Source organism: Stigmatopora nigra, chromosome 15 (assembly GCF_051989575.1).
Source record: "Stigmatopora nigra isolate UIUO_SnigA chromosome 15, RoL_Snig_1.1, whole genome shotgun sequence".
In the NCBI taxonomy this organism is placed as follows: Eukaryota; Metazoa; Chordata; class Actinopteri; order Syngnathiformes; family Syngnathidae; genus Stigmatopora; species Stigmatopora nigra.
Window position 1 is genome coordinate 12,227,204 of NC_135522.1, and position 17,369 is coordinate 12,244,572.

The window sequence follows — 17,369 nt, forward strand, 5'->3', positions numbered from 1 at the left end:
GAAGACCTGGACTACATACTGCAGTCAAGATCCCAGTATCACCCTTCTCATTAGTGCAGGCAAGATATTTGTTAAGTCCTCTGAGTTGAATAAATTCTTAAATCTCAGTTCATTATTTTTTTTGTGATGGTCAAAATCACAGTTTGAATATGCAGTGATCATTGTTTTGTTTCCAGCACTGTTCCTACAGTGAGCATATAATAGTGAATAATATGTGAAGTTTCACATGAACTTAGATATCCTTGATAGTTTTCTTAATATTTTGTGGTTTGTGATTTCGGTAAAAACCTAAATGTAAAAAAAATGTAAAAGTAAAAGTATGCCATTTGTAATTAAAAAAAATCCCAAAAAGTTAATTTGTATTTAATGTTAATGGTTCAAAGAATGTCAGGCTAAAAGTCGGCCCGCACACATTTTCACCTTGCCAAATCTGGCCCTCTTTGCAAAAAGTTTTGACACCCCTGATCTAATAGATGCATATCGTATCCCCACCTTTATAATGCGGTGCGCCCTATTTATGGAACATTTTCTGAAAAGCCTTTTTTTCTCCAGAAAAATCTCCGGGATGAAGTGAAGAAGGTTCACAGTATATATTTTCCTAGAACCTAAATAAAAACTTTTCGCCTTATATACTGTGCATTGGTATGACCTTTTCAGATTTGCAAGCCAGCCGTGCATTCATGCAATGCCTGATTGGTTAAATTGTCTCATCCGAACATTTTATTTTATTCTTCTGAAGATGAACGAAAGTTTCTCATGAAACCTGTTGTTTGTTTTGATTTTAGGAGAAGATGCGAGTGTCTTCAAGTGTTCAGTTTCAAGGGAAACAGAATGCAGCAGAGTGGGGAAGCAGTCATTCATTATCACACTAGGGTGCAACAGCGTTCTAATTCAGTTCTCCTCACCTGCAGGTACTCTAAAATTCCAGACTACTAATTTCAATTACAAAATAAAATTCCGTTTTATTTCAGTAGTGTACATTTTCTTGCCAATTCACCTGGACAAGTAATGCAAACTACGGGACTCCTGACACCTCCCTAAACTCTGGGGGGGGGGGGGGGGGGTGACGTTTGGCAATGCCACTCAAATTAATGTGTATGTTTATATATATATATATATATATATATATATATATATATATATATATATATATACACATTTATATACATTTATATATATATATATATATATATATATATATATATATATATATATATATATATATATATATATATATATATATATATATATATATATATATATATATATATATATATATATAGATCCATACATACATATATATATAGATACATACATACATATATATATAGATACATACATATACATATATATGTATGTATGTATATATATATATATGTATATATGTATATATATGTATATGTATATATATGTGTGTGTGTGTGTGTATATATATATATATATATATATATATATATATATATATATATATGCATGCATGTATACATATATATACGTACGCACGCATACACTAGTCTAAGTGACAACCCCCCCCCCCCCCGCCTCAGTGTTTAGGGAGGTGTCAGGAGTCCCGTAGTTTGCATTACTTGTCCATATATATAAATGTGTGTAGGTGTGTGTATATGTATGTGCAACTTGAGGTTCAATACAAACTATCTAACAACTGAGTCAGCAAAATTATATTTTGACACTAATGATGATATCACACGATTTACTGCCTAATAAGTTGGTCATTGGCCTCCAAAGCAACCTAAAACCAATTGAAACCATTTGTAAGCAAGCTTTGAAAGTATTGGACTTAAACACAAAAAATACCACCAACACTGTCAGATTTAAAAAAAAATGCCTGAACTGGAAGAATACTGTTAAATATGCAGATGCCACCTCAGTCTCCGTAATTTTCCAATACCAAACGCCCGGACGTTTGGTCGACCGGACGTTTGGTCAACAGGACGTTTGGTCGACCGGACGTTTGGTCGACCGGACATTTGGTCGACCGGTCGTTTGGTCGACCGGACGTTTGGTCGACCGGACGTTTGGTCGACCGGACGTTTGGTCGACCGGACGTTTGGTCGACCGGACGTTTGGTCGACCGGACGTTTGGTCGACCGGACGTTTGGTCGACCGGACGTTTGGTCGACCGGACGTTTGGTCGACCGGACGTTTGGTCGACCGGACGTTTGGTCGACCGGACGTTTGGTCGACCGGACGTTTGGTCGACCGGACGTTTGGTCGCCCGGACGTTTGGTCGACCGGACGTTTGGTCCCCGGTCTTTTGGTCTCCAGTCATATGGGGGCAGAAAGTAAGTACTGTTGAAAACAGCTCTCAAAATTATATTCATGAGTTTAATATCAAAATATCAATTAGAGCACTAATTTAACACACCAGCTGCAGCCATTCAGCGTCATAGGCGTCCTATGAACTTCATTCTCTCTGGGGGAACTTGCATGTTGAAATACTTTAAATTGCAGTAATAGTTCCCCCAGAGTGAATGAAGGTTAAGCTCATGAAAATAATTTTGAAAGCTGGTTTCAACAGTACTTAGATATTAAACAGTACTTAGATATTAACCTCTCTCATGAATCAACAGTAAATATTTAGATATTAAACTTGTTGAGAGCTGGTTTCAACAGCGACCAAACGCCCAGGCGACCAAACGCCCGGGCGACCAAACGCCCGGGGGACCATCCAAAGCAAGTCGGTGCAATGAAGGGCAGTGCAGGGTAGTGAAGCCAATCGATATAAAGCTCAAAATAATCGGAAAACATCAGTAATGTCCGCCGAAACGGACGTTTCCCCCGAAACGGACGTTTCCCCCGAAACGGACGTTTCCCCCGAAACGGACGTTTCCCCCGAAACGGACGTTTCCCCCGAAACGGACGTTTCCCCCGAAACGGACGTTTCCCCCGAAACGGACGTTTCCCCCGAAACGGACGTTTCCCCCGAAACGGACGTTTCCCCCGAAACGGACGTTCCCCCCGAAACGGACGTTCCCCCCGAAACGGACGTTCCCCCCGAAACGGACGTTTCCCCCGAAACGGACGTTTCCCCCGAAACGGACGTTTCCCCCGAAACGGACGTTTCCCCCGAAACGGACGTTTCCCCCGAAACGGACGTTTCCCCCGAAACGGACGTTTCCCCCGAAACGGACGTTTCCCCCGAAACGGACGTTTCCCCCGAAACGGACGTTTCCCCCGAAACGGACGTTTCCCCCGACACGGACGTTTCCCCCGACACGGACGTTTCCCCCGAAACGGACGTTTCCCCCGAAACGGACGTTTCCCCCGAAACGGACGTTTCCCCCGAAACGGACGTTTCCCCCGAAACGGACGTTTCCCCCGAAACAGGATTTGCGCGCTCACCTCGTTCCGGATCGTGTGTGTATATATCTTTCAACTTCGGCACTAAAAACACAACGTGAAACATCTCCACTTTTATTTGTTTAATAAAATAATACATTCAAAACTATTTTTTTCGGCAAAACGTCCGTTCGGCGAGCTGTACGGTCTGCGAAAAGTCTGTCGGCGAAACGTCTTTCCGGCAAACTTAGGACGTTTTTTCCTGGAACAAAATGTTTAACATCAAATCTTCTCATAACCTGAATTGTCGTATGTCGTAGCATTTGTAAGTAGAGGTAACATTGTATAGGATCGAATGAGTTTATATGTCAAGTTTAATTGTCTTTCTCTGCCTCTCCTCAGTCCTTGAACCCAGCTTGTTTTAATCAGAATTAGTGGGGTGTTTCATTTGGTACCTACATAATTTTTACCAGGCTATATTATTGTTATACATGTTATTATTATGAATTGTATGGTCTTAACCTTTTTCTACACTGAAGTGCCTTGAGATAACTTATTCAGAGGTAAAATTTCATTATTAATGGCGAACATTTTTCTGTTCTTTGATCTTGTTCAACTTCAGAATTTCAGTCCTTTTATAACGTCTTGAAGAACTGTCGAGGTCATCTTTGTGAGCGGTCAGTTTTTAGTGACAGAACGGAGGAATCGTCTGCTGTACAGTACTTTCAGGTGAGTGGGAGACAAATTACAAGAAACTTAATGGAATATCAAGAAAATCCACACCCCTTTCCTGACACTAGTAACTACTTTTGAATACAGTACTGTGATCTTTCATCACTTCACGGCTACTGTGATCTTTCATCACTTCACGGCTTCAACATTTGCAGCTTTAGTACATTGCAGATTTAATATTAAGTATTTTTTTCAAAAAAGTTTAAAAAAAAATCTAAATTCACGCTCCAATCACAATCGAAAGATGGGAGATGAAAAATGGCAGAAGTCAGTGGTTGCTTCTTCTTCGCCGCTGAATTGGGTGGCACTCAGTGCCAAAGAAGAAGAACTTCACCGCAGGAGGACACGAACATTAGAAAAGCCCAAGACGCCATCAAGTATTTCCTGTCTCATCAGATTTTACTTCGCATTGCGCACAATACAGCTTGGATAACGACTATGCAGTCTGCACCGTTTCAAGCTTTGTTTGGATTTTGAATCCTCGTTTCAAATGGCTCTTAAGCATTCTGCGGAAGAATAACTACATGAGCCACCGGCGCCTCCCCATTGCAGAGCGGAGACTTGGGTGTGAAAAGTGGCGCCACAGCGAGCCAAGCGCAGGCGTGGTGACTCAACCAGTCAGTTGGGCGGCGATCCGGTGCTGAGCGCGCCGGCGGCGAGCGATGTCTTCCCCATGACCCAGCCTAGGCCAGAATAGGCAGCGACACGGTATGTCAAGGAAGAGTTCCCTAACATAACATAAGAGAATGGTTATCTTCTGAAGCAAGTTTTTATCATGGATGAGACGGGTCTTTTGGAAAAAGATGCCTTGGTAGATATTCTTATTCAAATGATGAACTGATAGTACTCGCCTTCACATGGATCACCTGACGCTCATCATGTGTGGGAATGCTGCTGGCTGGCTTCATTGTAAAACCAGCCTTAATCTACAAGTCTGACCATCCTCACACTTTAAAAAACACGAATAAAGCCTTCCTGTCGTTTATTGGATGAACAACAGAAAAGCCTGGTTCAGGAAAGCCTCCATAAAGGACTGGTTCTTAAACTGTTTCTCCCTGACGCGAAGCTGTACGTCGCTAAAAGGTGTATGCCCCTCATGGGCTGGACAGTGCAGAGGACGGGGACTAAAACTCCCATTCACCTGTTTTTTTTTAATTTATATCAAGCGCAAGGAACTATTATCACTGCGAGTACATTAATTACTATTTTTATATATAGATTATATTGAGAAACCGTATTTTCTCGAATATAAGCTGTATTTGTCGCAAAAAAATTGACTGAATGCAGGTTATGGCTTATACGCGCATAAATTAGACTTCACGTGCACAAAACTGCAAGGTGACAAAGACGAAACTCCATAAAGCAAGACAATGCGGCGAATACCGTCATTTTATTTCAAAATAGATAAAAGATAAACAAAATTCTAAACAAAATTTAATTAGATGTATATGTATGGAACTCGAGAAGAACCAAAAACTTCTGGCATAAAACGTGAAAAAACTCACTTGTGCCTGCAACTGGTCACGCAAGGCGTCGCCATCTTACCGTATTTAAACGTGCTCTGACCGGCCAGACGTAAGTAGTTTTGATAGATGTGTTCTTAGTGTTTACCGTGTCAGCACATCCCAAAACAAAACATGTGCCGTCAATTGCCCGTCCACAGAGCTTTTTTTCAAATACAAGCAAAGGTGTCCAACTGCTGCCCGAACTTAAATAGAAATGTAGCTTTCATTATGCTCCTCCGGGCCGTCCAGTCAGGGCTCTATTATCGGACACAGGCGACAGCATCCGCCGTAACATCGTCCGGAACGTTCTCTTTGAAACATTTCTGGGAAATACCTCCTTTAAGTCCACGACCCTGTTGAATCCTTTGAGCGAGTTCTATTTTTGGTTTAGGGTGATGGCGCCCAAGGCGACCTGGGGCTTGCATTTCTTTTAAAAAAATCCACCTTAACTGAGGTTCCCTGCCTTCCCTACACACAGAAAGCTCTATTTTCGAAGAAGCGCTACGGCGTACTCTGCATGGTTTCCTGGTGCTCGGATTTCTGAAAAAAATCCAATCTCACATAGGCTCCCAGCTGCTGTCCACCATTTTTCGTGGACTGTTCGCCCAAAAAATTAGTGTTCAATTTATTATTTTATTAAGCAAATAAAAGTTGGGTTTCTCATTGTTGTTTTTTTGTGCTGAGGTTGAAAAACATACACACACGATCCGGGGGCGTGGCGAGCGCGCAAATTCCATTTCGGCTAAAGGCTCACCATTCAAAAGCAGCAAAACACAAAACGAACAATAGTGGACAAAGCTACCGTGGCCGCCGGCTGCCGCTTAAACAGCGCCATTTTGGTTGCAGTAACTGAATCGGACTCAAAAAGACGTTGTGAAGTTGGACAAAAACTGGAACCCCACAGAACAGCAAAGCAAAAGTACAAAGCAAATCAAAGTAAATGTAATCATCAAATCTTTAAAACATAAAAGCAGCAAAAACACAAAAAAACAAGAGTTAACAGAGTTACCGCAGCCACCGGCTGCCGCTTATACAGCGCCAATTTGGTTGCGGTAGCTGAATCGGACTCAAAAAGACCTTGTAAAGTTGGGCAAAAACTGGAACCACACACAGGAAGTCTTCCACGAGATGGGGAACTTCTGCAGACTGTGACCGAGCTGGAGAATATGCAGATTCGCTCTTGCAAGCTTATCCGCAGTTACTCAGTAGTCTGAAGCGGACTGCCTCAAACTTGTTCCTGACAATGACACTGAGCTGTACTGCACGTTGTGCAAAAGAAGAAAACAGAAGCAGGGCAGAATACCTCGACTCCGTTGCTGGTAGGGGCCGACAGCTCTTCCATCCCATCCCACGATGGAATGGTTGTTCAGAAGCGTTGCCTCTTCTCCCAGCACTTTTGTCCAGCTCCAGACCTCCGGCGGTACCGAGGTGTTGCTCCTCATGCTGCGTATAAAAAAAAAAAAAGTGGCCTAAAGATGCCAGGCTAACAGAACAAAGAAAGTTGTAAAAACATTAAAGTATAAAGTACAAAGTAAAGTACAAAGGAATGTATTAGGAAATATTAAAATGTCATTTAAAAAAAGATAGAAGGGCTGTAAAACATGAAAAACATAAGAGTCTGACACCCTAGGTGCAGAGCTACTGCCACAGGCTCCCGCTTGAACGCCGTCATCTTGAGTTCTAAAGTACTGTACTCACAGTGAAAATCGTTCTACTCCGCTTGATTTAAATAATAAAAAACAGGTTACTCCTCAGACTCGGGGAATTTTAGTCCATACGAGAATTTACAGTTCAGCACCTCAGAAGATGCGAGCTTTCAAATTCCTAAGAATACACATCTCTGCTGATCTCATATTGGCAGCAAACACCACGGCACTCATCAAGAAGGCACAGCAGAGGCTACATTTCCTGAGAGTACTCGGGAAGTAGCAACTGAACAGTCTTGTAGAGGATGATCAACTCCGCTCAAAAGATCATCAGCTGACCCCTACCTGCCTTGTTCAGCATATTTGAATTCCAGTGCCTTAGGAGGGCAGAGCATTATATAAGAAAATACGCATCCCGGCTTCCACCACTTCAACCTGCTGCTCTCTGGTGGCGCTACAGAGCAAACCAGCCAAGAGGAAAGACTCATGGCCAGTTTATTCCAAAGAGCTGTCAGCAAACTCAACTCGTGTTTTGCACCTAGGACCTAATCAAGACATTCCTACTTCTTATACTACCTATTTATTATCTTGACCACTTATTCATTACTATTTGGTGATTTTTTTATTTATGATTACTATACAGTGGTACCTCATGATACGAGCTTAATGCGTTCCGGGACTGAGCTCATATGTCGACATTCTCGTAACTCATACGAACATTTCCCATGGAAGTGAACTAAAAGCAAATTATTTTTTCCAAGCCTCTGAAAAAAAACACAAAAACAGGATTAATTTGTTCTAATTTGCCATCTATTAACAAAGTAACAAATAAATAGTGGTTTAATTATACTAAAATTTGTCTAATAGTACTAAAATTATACGGATTTTGCAGGGGGAGAGTTGCACATATTTATATTCCGTATTTACCTTCATATAAACAGCTCTTGTCGGAAAGAAATGCGCAAAACTGGAATGTGACAGAGAGAGACGAGATGCGACAACGCTAGAGAATGCGGCCAATACAGTCATTTATTTCAAAATAGAGAAAAGATCAACGCATACAACACTAAACAAAGTTCATATTGACCTATAAATCAAATTCAAGGAAAAAACATATCGTATTTTCTCACATATAAGCAATAGGATAATGCACCAACACTTGCCAACAAGAAGTAATATATACTCGTATTAGTGAACACTCTGCCATTCGCACTGAGTGACGGAGGAAAAAACTAAAAAAAATGCAACGCTCCGCCCAGTACTCATAGATATCTGTTATACACGAAAGAGATGCGGCTAAAAAGAAAAAAGTACGCTAAAATCCTAAACAGTCTCATGTCTTGGCCGCCTGGCTTTCTCGTATCTCGAAATTTGTCTTGTATCGCAAGATAATTATTTGCTCCTAATTTTACTCGCATCTCAAATTGCTTGTATGTCGAGGTTCCACTGTACATTTGAGATTATTAAATAAAACAAAATTCAGCTTTGATGTATTCTTCTTTTTGTTTTTTGTTCGAGTGTGACAGCCATTGCAGTAATATGGAGAACCATTGATACAAAATAAAAATATTTCGACATTAGAAGCAATTTGGCCGCCACCACATTTTAAACTTCTGCTAAGAAAATTGTCACTTCTGTCATCGAAAAGCATCAGCTTCTCATCAAGATAGACGTGGAGGTTAAAATTGTGAATCGGGGCGGCTTACATGCGAAAAATTATAAAATTCTACAATTTTAAGGCAATGGAAACGGCGCGGCTTATACACAAAATGTATGTACAGTAAATAGGTTCATTATTTTTTGATTGTTAAAAATGATTCTTAAAATTTTTTTTTCTTTTCATATATAGTTTTATGGCTACCTCTCACAACAACAAAACATGATGCAGGACTATGTGCGTACAGGGACCTACCAAAGAGCTATTCTGCAGAACCATGCTGACTTCAAGGACAAGGTAATAAGTTATTTAAATGTTCATTTCAGTTTCCCCGGAAAAGTTGCAAAGCTCTTTTATTCATAAACATAAACCACTTATTAACAATTTAAAAAATAAGGCACAATCTATTTTGTTAAACAAAACAATCATGACAATTTTCAATTCATTCCATTTTTCTAGCCGCTTATCCTTACTACATGGCTCACGGGAGATCCAGGGTCACATGCCAGCCAATCTCAGAACTCAGTTTCGACTGTTGTTACTTTGTTTTTCCGCACAATAAGGCGCAGCTTAAAGCCTTCAATTTTTTCAAAAGATGACTGCACCTTATAATCTGGTGCGCCTTATATATAGATCAATATTCATCCGCATCTGGCCTCTGGACTACGGAAAGCAGCCACCGACTCCATTTTCTCCCACGCGCAGTGCCTACTGGGATTGGATTGGATACTTTATTCATCCCGTATTCGGGATATTTCGTTGTCACAGTAGCAAGAGTGTGAGAATGCAGAAATATGAAAGGCATTTTAGACATAAATAGATGTATAAATATATGAATAAATAAGCGTGTTGCTGAAATATATATATATATATATATATATATTTATTATATAAGCACATGTTTACACATACATGTATAAGCACATATATACACGCATACATATATAAGCACATATATACACACACATACATATATAAGCACATATACATACACAGATGTACATGCATGCATACGTTAGGTCCTAACACAGCAGTGTTCTCGTTACCTCTGCGTCCTGCGTCTGATACGCACAGCTTTTCTTCCAGACGCACAATTTCAAGTAATGTGCTTTTTTCGGACGCAAAGAAATTTTTATCAAAAAAAAAAAAACCAAAACACATATATCCGATAGCAAACCAATTTATTCCACATAATCTTTGCGAAATAATTCTCGCGTGAACGAGACTAGCAGACACTAGCAGACGAAGGAGAGAAAGCGATAGCAAGAGTTTCGTAATAGTGTAAGAAAGATAAAAAATGTTTCAGAAAAAGCAAAACAGTCTGGATAGTTATTTCGCAGTTAAAAAATACAACTAGTAAGAAAAGAACTGCAGAAGATTCGATCGATGATCATGAAGCAAAACGGGGGAAGCAAGGAAAAATACGCACATTTCAAAAGACTTTTGGCTGCAAAGAGAGGAGGATCTACGAGCTGAAAGACTAGTACAATGATAAATAAACCCTAACCCTAAACCATATAATAAATAAATTAAATCTGAATGTTTATATATCGTTGCTTATGTTTTATTTGCATCCGTAGTATGTTGGGACTCGTGACAAGTTTCCTGGGACGCACAGTTTTCAGACAAGCGAATCCCTGGGACTCGCAGGGTGCCAACTGTAAAATTATCACTGACACAGCCATTTTTTTGTTAAACAGCCTGATAGCTGGTGGAAGGAAGGATTTGCGTAAGTGCTCCTTCCTGCAATGAGGGTATTGTAGTCTATTGCTGAAAGAGCTTCGAAGGGCCTCCACAGATATATATAGTTATTTTGTCATTCCACCCGGTATGACGGCGAGCACACTAATTCAATGCTTGCCGTCATTCCGTGTGCATTGACAAAAGAACGCCAGCCGCTAGGTTGGCGTCCACACAGCATTCAAAGCAAGACTGCGAACTTTATATTATATATGGATCAGTATTGATCCGCAACCGGTCTGGCAACGACTGCAAGCAGCCGCTGAGACCATTATGCCCCTTGGATGAAGAGAAAATAATAAAACAGTTGTTTATTCATTTTGGGAGTGAATGGAGTTGTCAGAAAGCTATATTAGAATCAAATACAGGGTGACCCAAAAAGATGCGTACCCATGAAAGTTTATAATAAAATAGATCTGGAAAAAGATCAGAAACAAAATAGATCTCCAGGGAGAATATTTTCTGCTGATTTGTCCAAGAAATTTTTGGGGCAACTATAACTGAAAATGATCATCCGTAGGTTCACCTTTCACATCCTGCAACAGAAAAGTTATTCGTTAAAAAAATGATTTTTTATCGAATAAAATATGGGTACGCATCTTTTTGGGTCACCCTGTAATTCAGTTTGACTGATCTATTTGACTGTTTTGTTGACATTCCCTTTAGCGCAGGACCATCTAGTGCAGTGGTCTCAAACCGGTCCTCAAAGGGCCGCAGTGGGTGCAGGTTTTCATTCCAACTCAACAAGGATACGTTTTGCAAGTGCAATCAGTTAATTAGATTCAGGTGCTACTTATTTTAAAAACACCTGATTGGTTAAAATGTCAGCACTGGATCGGTTGGAACAAAGACCAGGACCCACTGTGGCCCTATGTGGAACCGGTTTGAGAACACTGATCTAGTGGATACTTTAACGCAGTGATTTTCAAACTTTTTTGGCCACCGCCCCCTTCACCGCCGGGCCAAAATGCCAACGCCCCCCTCTTTACCCCTTTCCAACGAACGAAGCTTAAATAAATAGAAGACAGGCGCCTCAGATATTATTCGCTAATTTCGTTTCTTTTAATAGACCAATGCGCAGTTCACCTCGAATCATAAAAATTGTTAGCTGATGCATTAAGCCGGTCGCTGTGCGCATACGTCTGTGGTTAAGCGTTGCCGGCGCGCTATTGTGTGCTCCTCTGCGGCTGACTGGATGGTGGTGGTTTCCCCAGTCGCCTGCATCGACGATAAACTCGCGACAATTAGTGATATACGGTATATGCGCGCTGCTCGTGAGCGCTCGAGCAGACAACGTTTCTTGTTTCAATGAAGCTTGTTTTTTGTTGACTTTTTATTACAGACAATCAATTTTTCCGGTCTTTCTACAAACACCAACGTCACATTTTACTGTAATTGCTCCATCGCCCCCTTCACTATTTCAACGCCCCCCATTCGCCTGTTTATTCGTCAGCGCCCCCCTGAAAGTTCACACCACCCCCCGGGGGGCGGTACCGCCCACTTTGAAAACCACTGCTTTAACGTAACCTCAGCCTTTACTGTAGACCCTTATCATGTGGTGCGGCGGTGAGCATTATATATGGAAAAATACTGAAATGTGTAATTCATTGAAAGTGCGCCTTATAAAGCAGTGTGCCTTATGGTGCGGAAATACATTAATTTTACACATTATAACTGAAGACAAGCCATTGTTGTAAAATTTTCAAGATTTAAGAAAGTGCAAACTAACATTGACAAGGGGTAAATCCATCTACGTGCAGTCTACTTCTGTCTATACACACCTGCTGTAAGAAGATTTTGACAGTCACCTTCACCCAAATGCATCATTATTTCAAAAAGATTTGTTGCTATTTTAACTAATGGATCGTACTAAATGGTGAATTAGCTTTTACCTGATACTGCACCAGAGTGGCCCCATCTCTACCTGTTATAGCCATGTGTTTGACGGCTCACAAAAGCACCTACAATTCCAATTCCGTTGAAATTGGAATGTATGTTAATTTTAAAATTAAAAAAGAATTCAATCATTAGCAATTCCTGTTTAACCTGCAATTAATAAGCTCAGCGAAGTTACCAGGTTTACCATGAAATGTGGAGGAGGTGATGCTCCCTGAAAATCATTTAAATCCTGGCTATTAGACGAACAAAATTGCAATCACAACGCTGTCTAAAACCGTGCTGTGTGTGGCAGTGTGCGTGTGGGAGTGTGCGCGTGGGAGTGTGCGCGTGGGAGTGTGCGCGTGGGAATGTGCGTGTGGGAGTGCGCGTGGGAGTGTGCGCGTGGGAGTGTGCGCGTGAGAGTGTGAGTGTGAGAGTGCGCGTGTAGGAGTGCGCGTGTGGGAGTGCGCGTGTGGGAGTGCGCGTGTGGGAGTGTGCGTGTGGGAGTGTGTGTGTGGGGGAATGTGTGTGTGTGTGGGAGTGTGTGGGAGTGTGTGCGTGTGTCTGGGAGTGAGTGTGTGTGTACTTGGTATGTATCATTGTTTATCTTCAGCCTACACAAGGGATTAAAGATGGAAATTAGCCCTCGGCTACAATCTTTCATATTTACATATGTATGTTCATTAATATGAACATACTGTATTTTCCACACTATAGGGCGCACCTAAGATCCTTCAATTTTTTTATCAAAACCTGACCGTGCGGCTTATAATCCAGTGCTTCTTGTATGTGGATCAATCTTGAGCCGCAACAGGTCTCGCAACTACGGTAAGCAGCACCTGACTCAATTTTCCTCCGTAGAAGTAGTTTGCGGTGCATGCTGGGATATGTAAAACAGCGTTTTCATTTCTACAAAAAACAACCATATATAGCTTATAAAGACGGGTGCTTTTTTTATTCCTTGGAATCTTTAAAATTAGATTTTTGTCCGATTTGTCTAAAGCGTTAATTGATTTCTTTTTTTTTATAATTTTCAATTTCCGTGTTTGATTCCAAGTATTGCGCGTGCATGATGTTCCTTAAACAGAAGGTAATTACCTATCTTTTCTGTAAATAGGTCAAATTGCTTGGGAGATATTGAAGACATTAGGTGCTAATAAGAGTAATACATTATTAATTATTAAATGGAGTGGGTTGTTGAAAAACTAAAAGGTTTTGGTTAAACAGAAGGTAATTACCTATCATTTCTGTGTCAATCTGTCAAATGGCTTGGGAGATATTGAGCAAAATAGGTGCTAATAACAATAAAGAAAAAAAAAATCTATAATCCTAATAAAACGTGATTCATCGGTGTGTGTATGTGTACATGTTAAGATTCTTTGCTACGTTTGTCCAAACCGTGCAGCGGAGACAGTTGATTTTTTTATGGTGGCCAGAAATGCCTGTCGGATCCTAATAGACGAGTGATTGAATTTCTACACCTTGACATTGACTTACTTATTACCTATCTATTTATGTCTAAAATGCCCTTACTATTTTTGCATCCTCACCCTCTTGCTACTGTGACAACAAAATTTCCCAAATACGGGACGAATAAAGTTATCCAATCCAATATGATCATTGAGCAAAAATACAGTTTTGATGACTCGGGTTACATTGTTTGTAATGAACCTAAAATTGGACAAATTGAATTGAATTCTATTCAGTGTTTTTTTTTAAATCTGCCGTTTAAAAACAAGTTGTGAGTAATGAGTCTTTCCTAGGTATTTAAATTCTTGGACTACAATGATTGCTTTTTTACCTTGGACAAAACCATTGGGGTTACTGTCAGTTGTTGCTCTTTTCAAGAAGTTGACACAGTCTAAGATATGTTTAAATGCAGTTAGGATTTTTCAAGCCAGTTATACAATTGTCATTGCATTTGCCATGCGGCATGTTTTTTTTGTCTTTCTCATGGACATAAAACGGCATCAGCGGTATACATTTGGCAGGTGAAGATCTAAGGAAAACAGCTTGGCAGATCATTTAGGAAAAGACTAAAGAGCACAGGAAACAATCCTACACATGCACGTAAACAAACAACTTAACAATTCAAAATTATGGTACTGACACTCAGGAAAATCGAGTGTGCCTTCCCAATGTCCTGACTTAAACCCCATTGAGAACTTGTGGACAATGCTGAAGAAACAAGTCCATGTCAGAAAGCCATCAAATATAACTGAACCGCACCAATTCTGTCAAGAGGAGTGGTCAAAGATTCAAACAGAAGCTTGCCAGAAGCTTGTGGATGGCTACCAAAAGTGCCAAATTGAAGTGAAAATGGCCAAGGGACATGCAACCAAATATTAGCGCTGCTGTATGTATATTTTTGACCCAGAGATTTAATCACTTTTTTTTCTGTTCACCCATAATAAAGTCATAATAGAACCAAACTTCATGAATGTTTTTTTGTGACAAAGAAGTATCTGTTTCAATCACTATCAGAGTTGTAGAAATAACTGGAAACTCAAGAGAGCCTTGACATTGTTCTTCACAAGTGTATGTAAACTTTTGACCACAACTGTATGTGTACTTTCTAGATCATATTTTTAAAAATCATCCATGTTTTCGATGTTGATTGCTTGCATTGTTTTTACAGATTGTGCTGGATGTTGGATGTGGCTCCGGAATTCTGTCTTTTTTTGCGGCCCAGGCCGGCGCTAAGAAGGTCTATGCTGTGGAAGCAAGCACAATGGCTCAGCATGCAGAGGTACATACAAAATAAATATCAGTGAATTCCCGTTTCCAAAAAAGAATCTTATTCTCACCATGTTTACAATATATTATTGCCTACTTATTGAAACTGTTTACCCTACAGGTCCTGGTTAACAGTAACCGTCTTGGGGAGCATGTGGTTGTTGTACCAGGAAAAGTAGAGGAGGTTACGCTCCCTGAACAAGTGGACATCATTATATCTGAACCAATGGGATACATGCTTTTTAATGAACGGATGCTAGAGAGCTACTTGCATGCAAAGAAGTTCCTTAAACCCAATGGTAAAGTACATTTGATTTGGAAAACAAACAGTAAAATATGATTTATTTAATGTTTTTTAAATCACATTAAGTTTGTGAAATTCTAATCAATTTTTTATATTTGACTATTTCTGTCTGTCTCTTTCTATCTAGGGAAAATGTTTCCCACTGTTGGGGATGTTCACATTGCTCCTTTCACAGATGAGCAGCTATACATGGAGCAGTTCACAAAAGCCAATTTCTGGTGAGGAGAAAGAGGCAAGAAATTATGTACATTTGTTTTGAATGTGTGTGTATGTCTGTATGTATATTTTTATTGGCTTTTTTGCACCATTTTTAACCAATCAATCACCTCTTCTGGCACGTCCTGCATTTACGTTAGATAGACTATTGTGAGTCATGTGGACGAATGTCTTGAACATTACCTGCAGACTTGAGGGATTGGGACGATGTTATGTGAGAGCGCTGTCGAGATCTTAGTCAATTGCGTTTTCTCTGTGTGGGTCACATGGATTCAACACACTTCTTTTTTTTCTTGTTTATTAACTTCAAGGACACTTGTTACAATGAATGTCTCAGCTCTCAAGGAGGGGTGGGAAACAGTAGTGAGACGTCAAATAGTCAAAATAAATGAAGGCCATGTTCAGTGGAAGGATCTTCTCCACATTCCAGCAGCCAAAGTGCATTCTGCTTCCCTTTTGTTTAGTCTAATTAAGGAGCAAAGCATTTACTTCGTTGCAAGCAGGCATTTTAGATGTAGTAAGCGAAGCACTTTCTTCATTGCGAGCAAATATATAATAATGTAAGAGTAATAACCCTAACAGTCCCCCCTTTTGTTATATTTTGTACATATTCCAATAATAAAACTTCCTTCCGGCTATATTTTATTCATTCATATTTTATGACAAATACCAAAACACTGGGAAGTTTGTTATCTTGATCTTTACCCGAATACACCTCACTTGCATGTCTGGTCTGAAAAAGGAAGAACAAAATCATTCTTGTCCAACTCATTATAATTAGCAAAATCCTGGACATCAATGTTTTCACCAGTAGGCTGTTTAATAAGCAGATACAATTCATGCAATTTCGAAAAAGCAATTGCACTAACCATAAATCGGTTTAGCAAAGAGCGTAAGCAGGGGATAAGACAATACCCACACATTGTCAAAGTAGTAGCAAATCAGCCATTGATATCACCACAAAGAAGGCCAATTTTTTTACACTTACCGAAGGTCTTATCCCACCAATCAGCCCTGGAATCACTCCAGAATGACTCTTCATTTCTGGTTCAAGGTCTGCAGGCCTTCATCAGCTCCGCTTAGGGACCCATTGGGTGACGTGTCGTTGAGTGTAACATTTCCAAACATTGCACATGCATGCCCCCTTCTCCACCAAGGCCATATCAACCGTCAGAAGCATAACCGCTTTGCGGTCCTGGAAAGCCATGAGATTGGTGGTTGCCAGCTGTTCCCTCTTTGCTACAAATCCCCGCTCAGTGTAATTTCCAAGTTTTTTGGGGACTTTGTAATGTATATTGTTTACCCTATTCTTATTTTGTTTGGCGTAACCCAAAGACTCCTGTTGCAATTTGGCCAACCAACCTATAAGTTGGATCGCCATCCTTGATGAGCCGCTATGCCGTCGAGACATTTGGAGTACTGGTGCTGCCTTTTCATTTGCCATTCCATGACCACTTTTGATGTGTGTTTGGGGTTTTTGTCCTGTTGGAACACCCAACTGCGTCCAAGACCCAATCTTCGAGCTGATGTCTTATGGTTATCTTGAAGAATTTGAAGGTAACCCTCCTTAATTATCCCATTTACTCTCTGTAAAGCACCAGTTCCATTGGCAGAAGAACAGCCCCACAGCATAATACTACCACCACCGTGCTTGA

The 17,369-nt window shown here is 40.4% G+C and overlaps 1 protein-coding gene across 2 annotated transcripts in view; it reads left to right on the top strand.

The window, feature by feature from the left end:
* The window catches only part of carm1 (coactivator-associated arginine methyltransferase 1), a 68,466-nt gene that overhangs the window by 10,590 nt on the left and 40,507 nt on the right, over positions 1 to 17,369 (top strand). For both annotated transcript variants that reach the window (XM_077734533.1, XM_077734534.1), the window contains exons 2-7: positions 786 to 911; positions 3,923 to 4,029; positions 9,033 to 9,137; positions 15,097 to 15,207; positions 15,316 to 15,493; positions 15,626 to 15,716. In XM_077734533.1, coding sequence (XP_077590659.1) covers positions 786 to 911; positions 3,923 to 4,029; positions 9,033 to 9,137; positions 15,097 to 15,207; positions 15,316 to 15,493; positions 15,626 to 15,716 — 718 coding nt within the window. The remainder of the gene's footprint in view (positions 1 to 785; positions 912 to 3,922; positions 4,030 to 9,032; positions 9,138 to 15,096; positions 15,208 to 15,315; positions 15,494 to 15,625; positions 15,717 to 17,369) is intronic.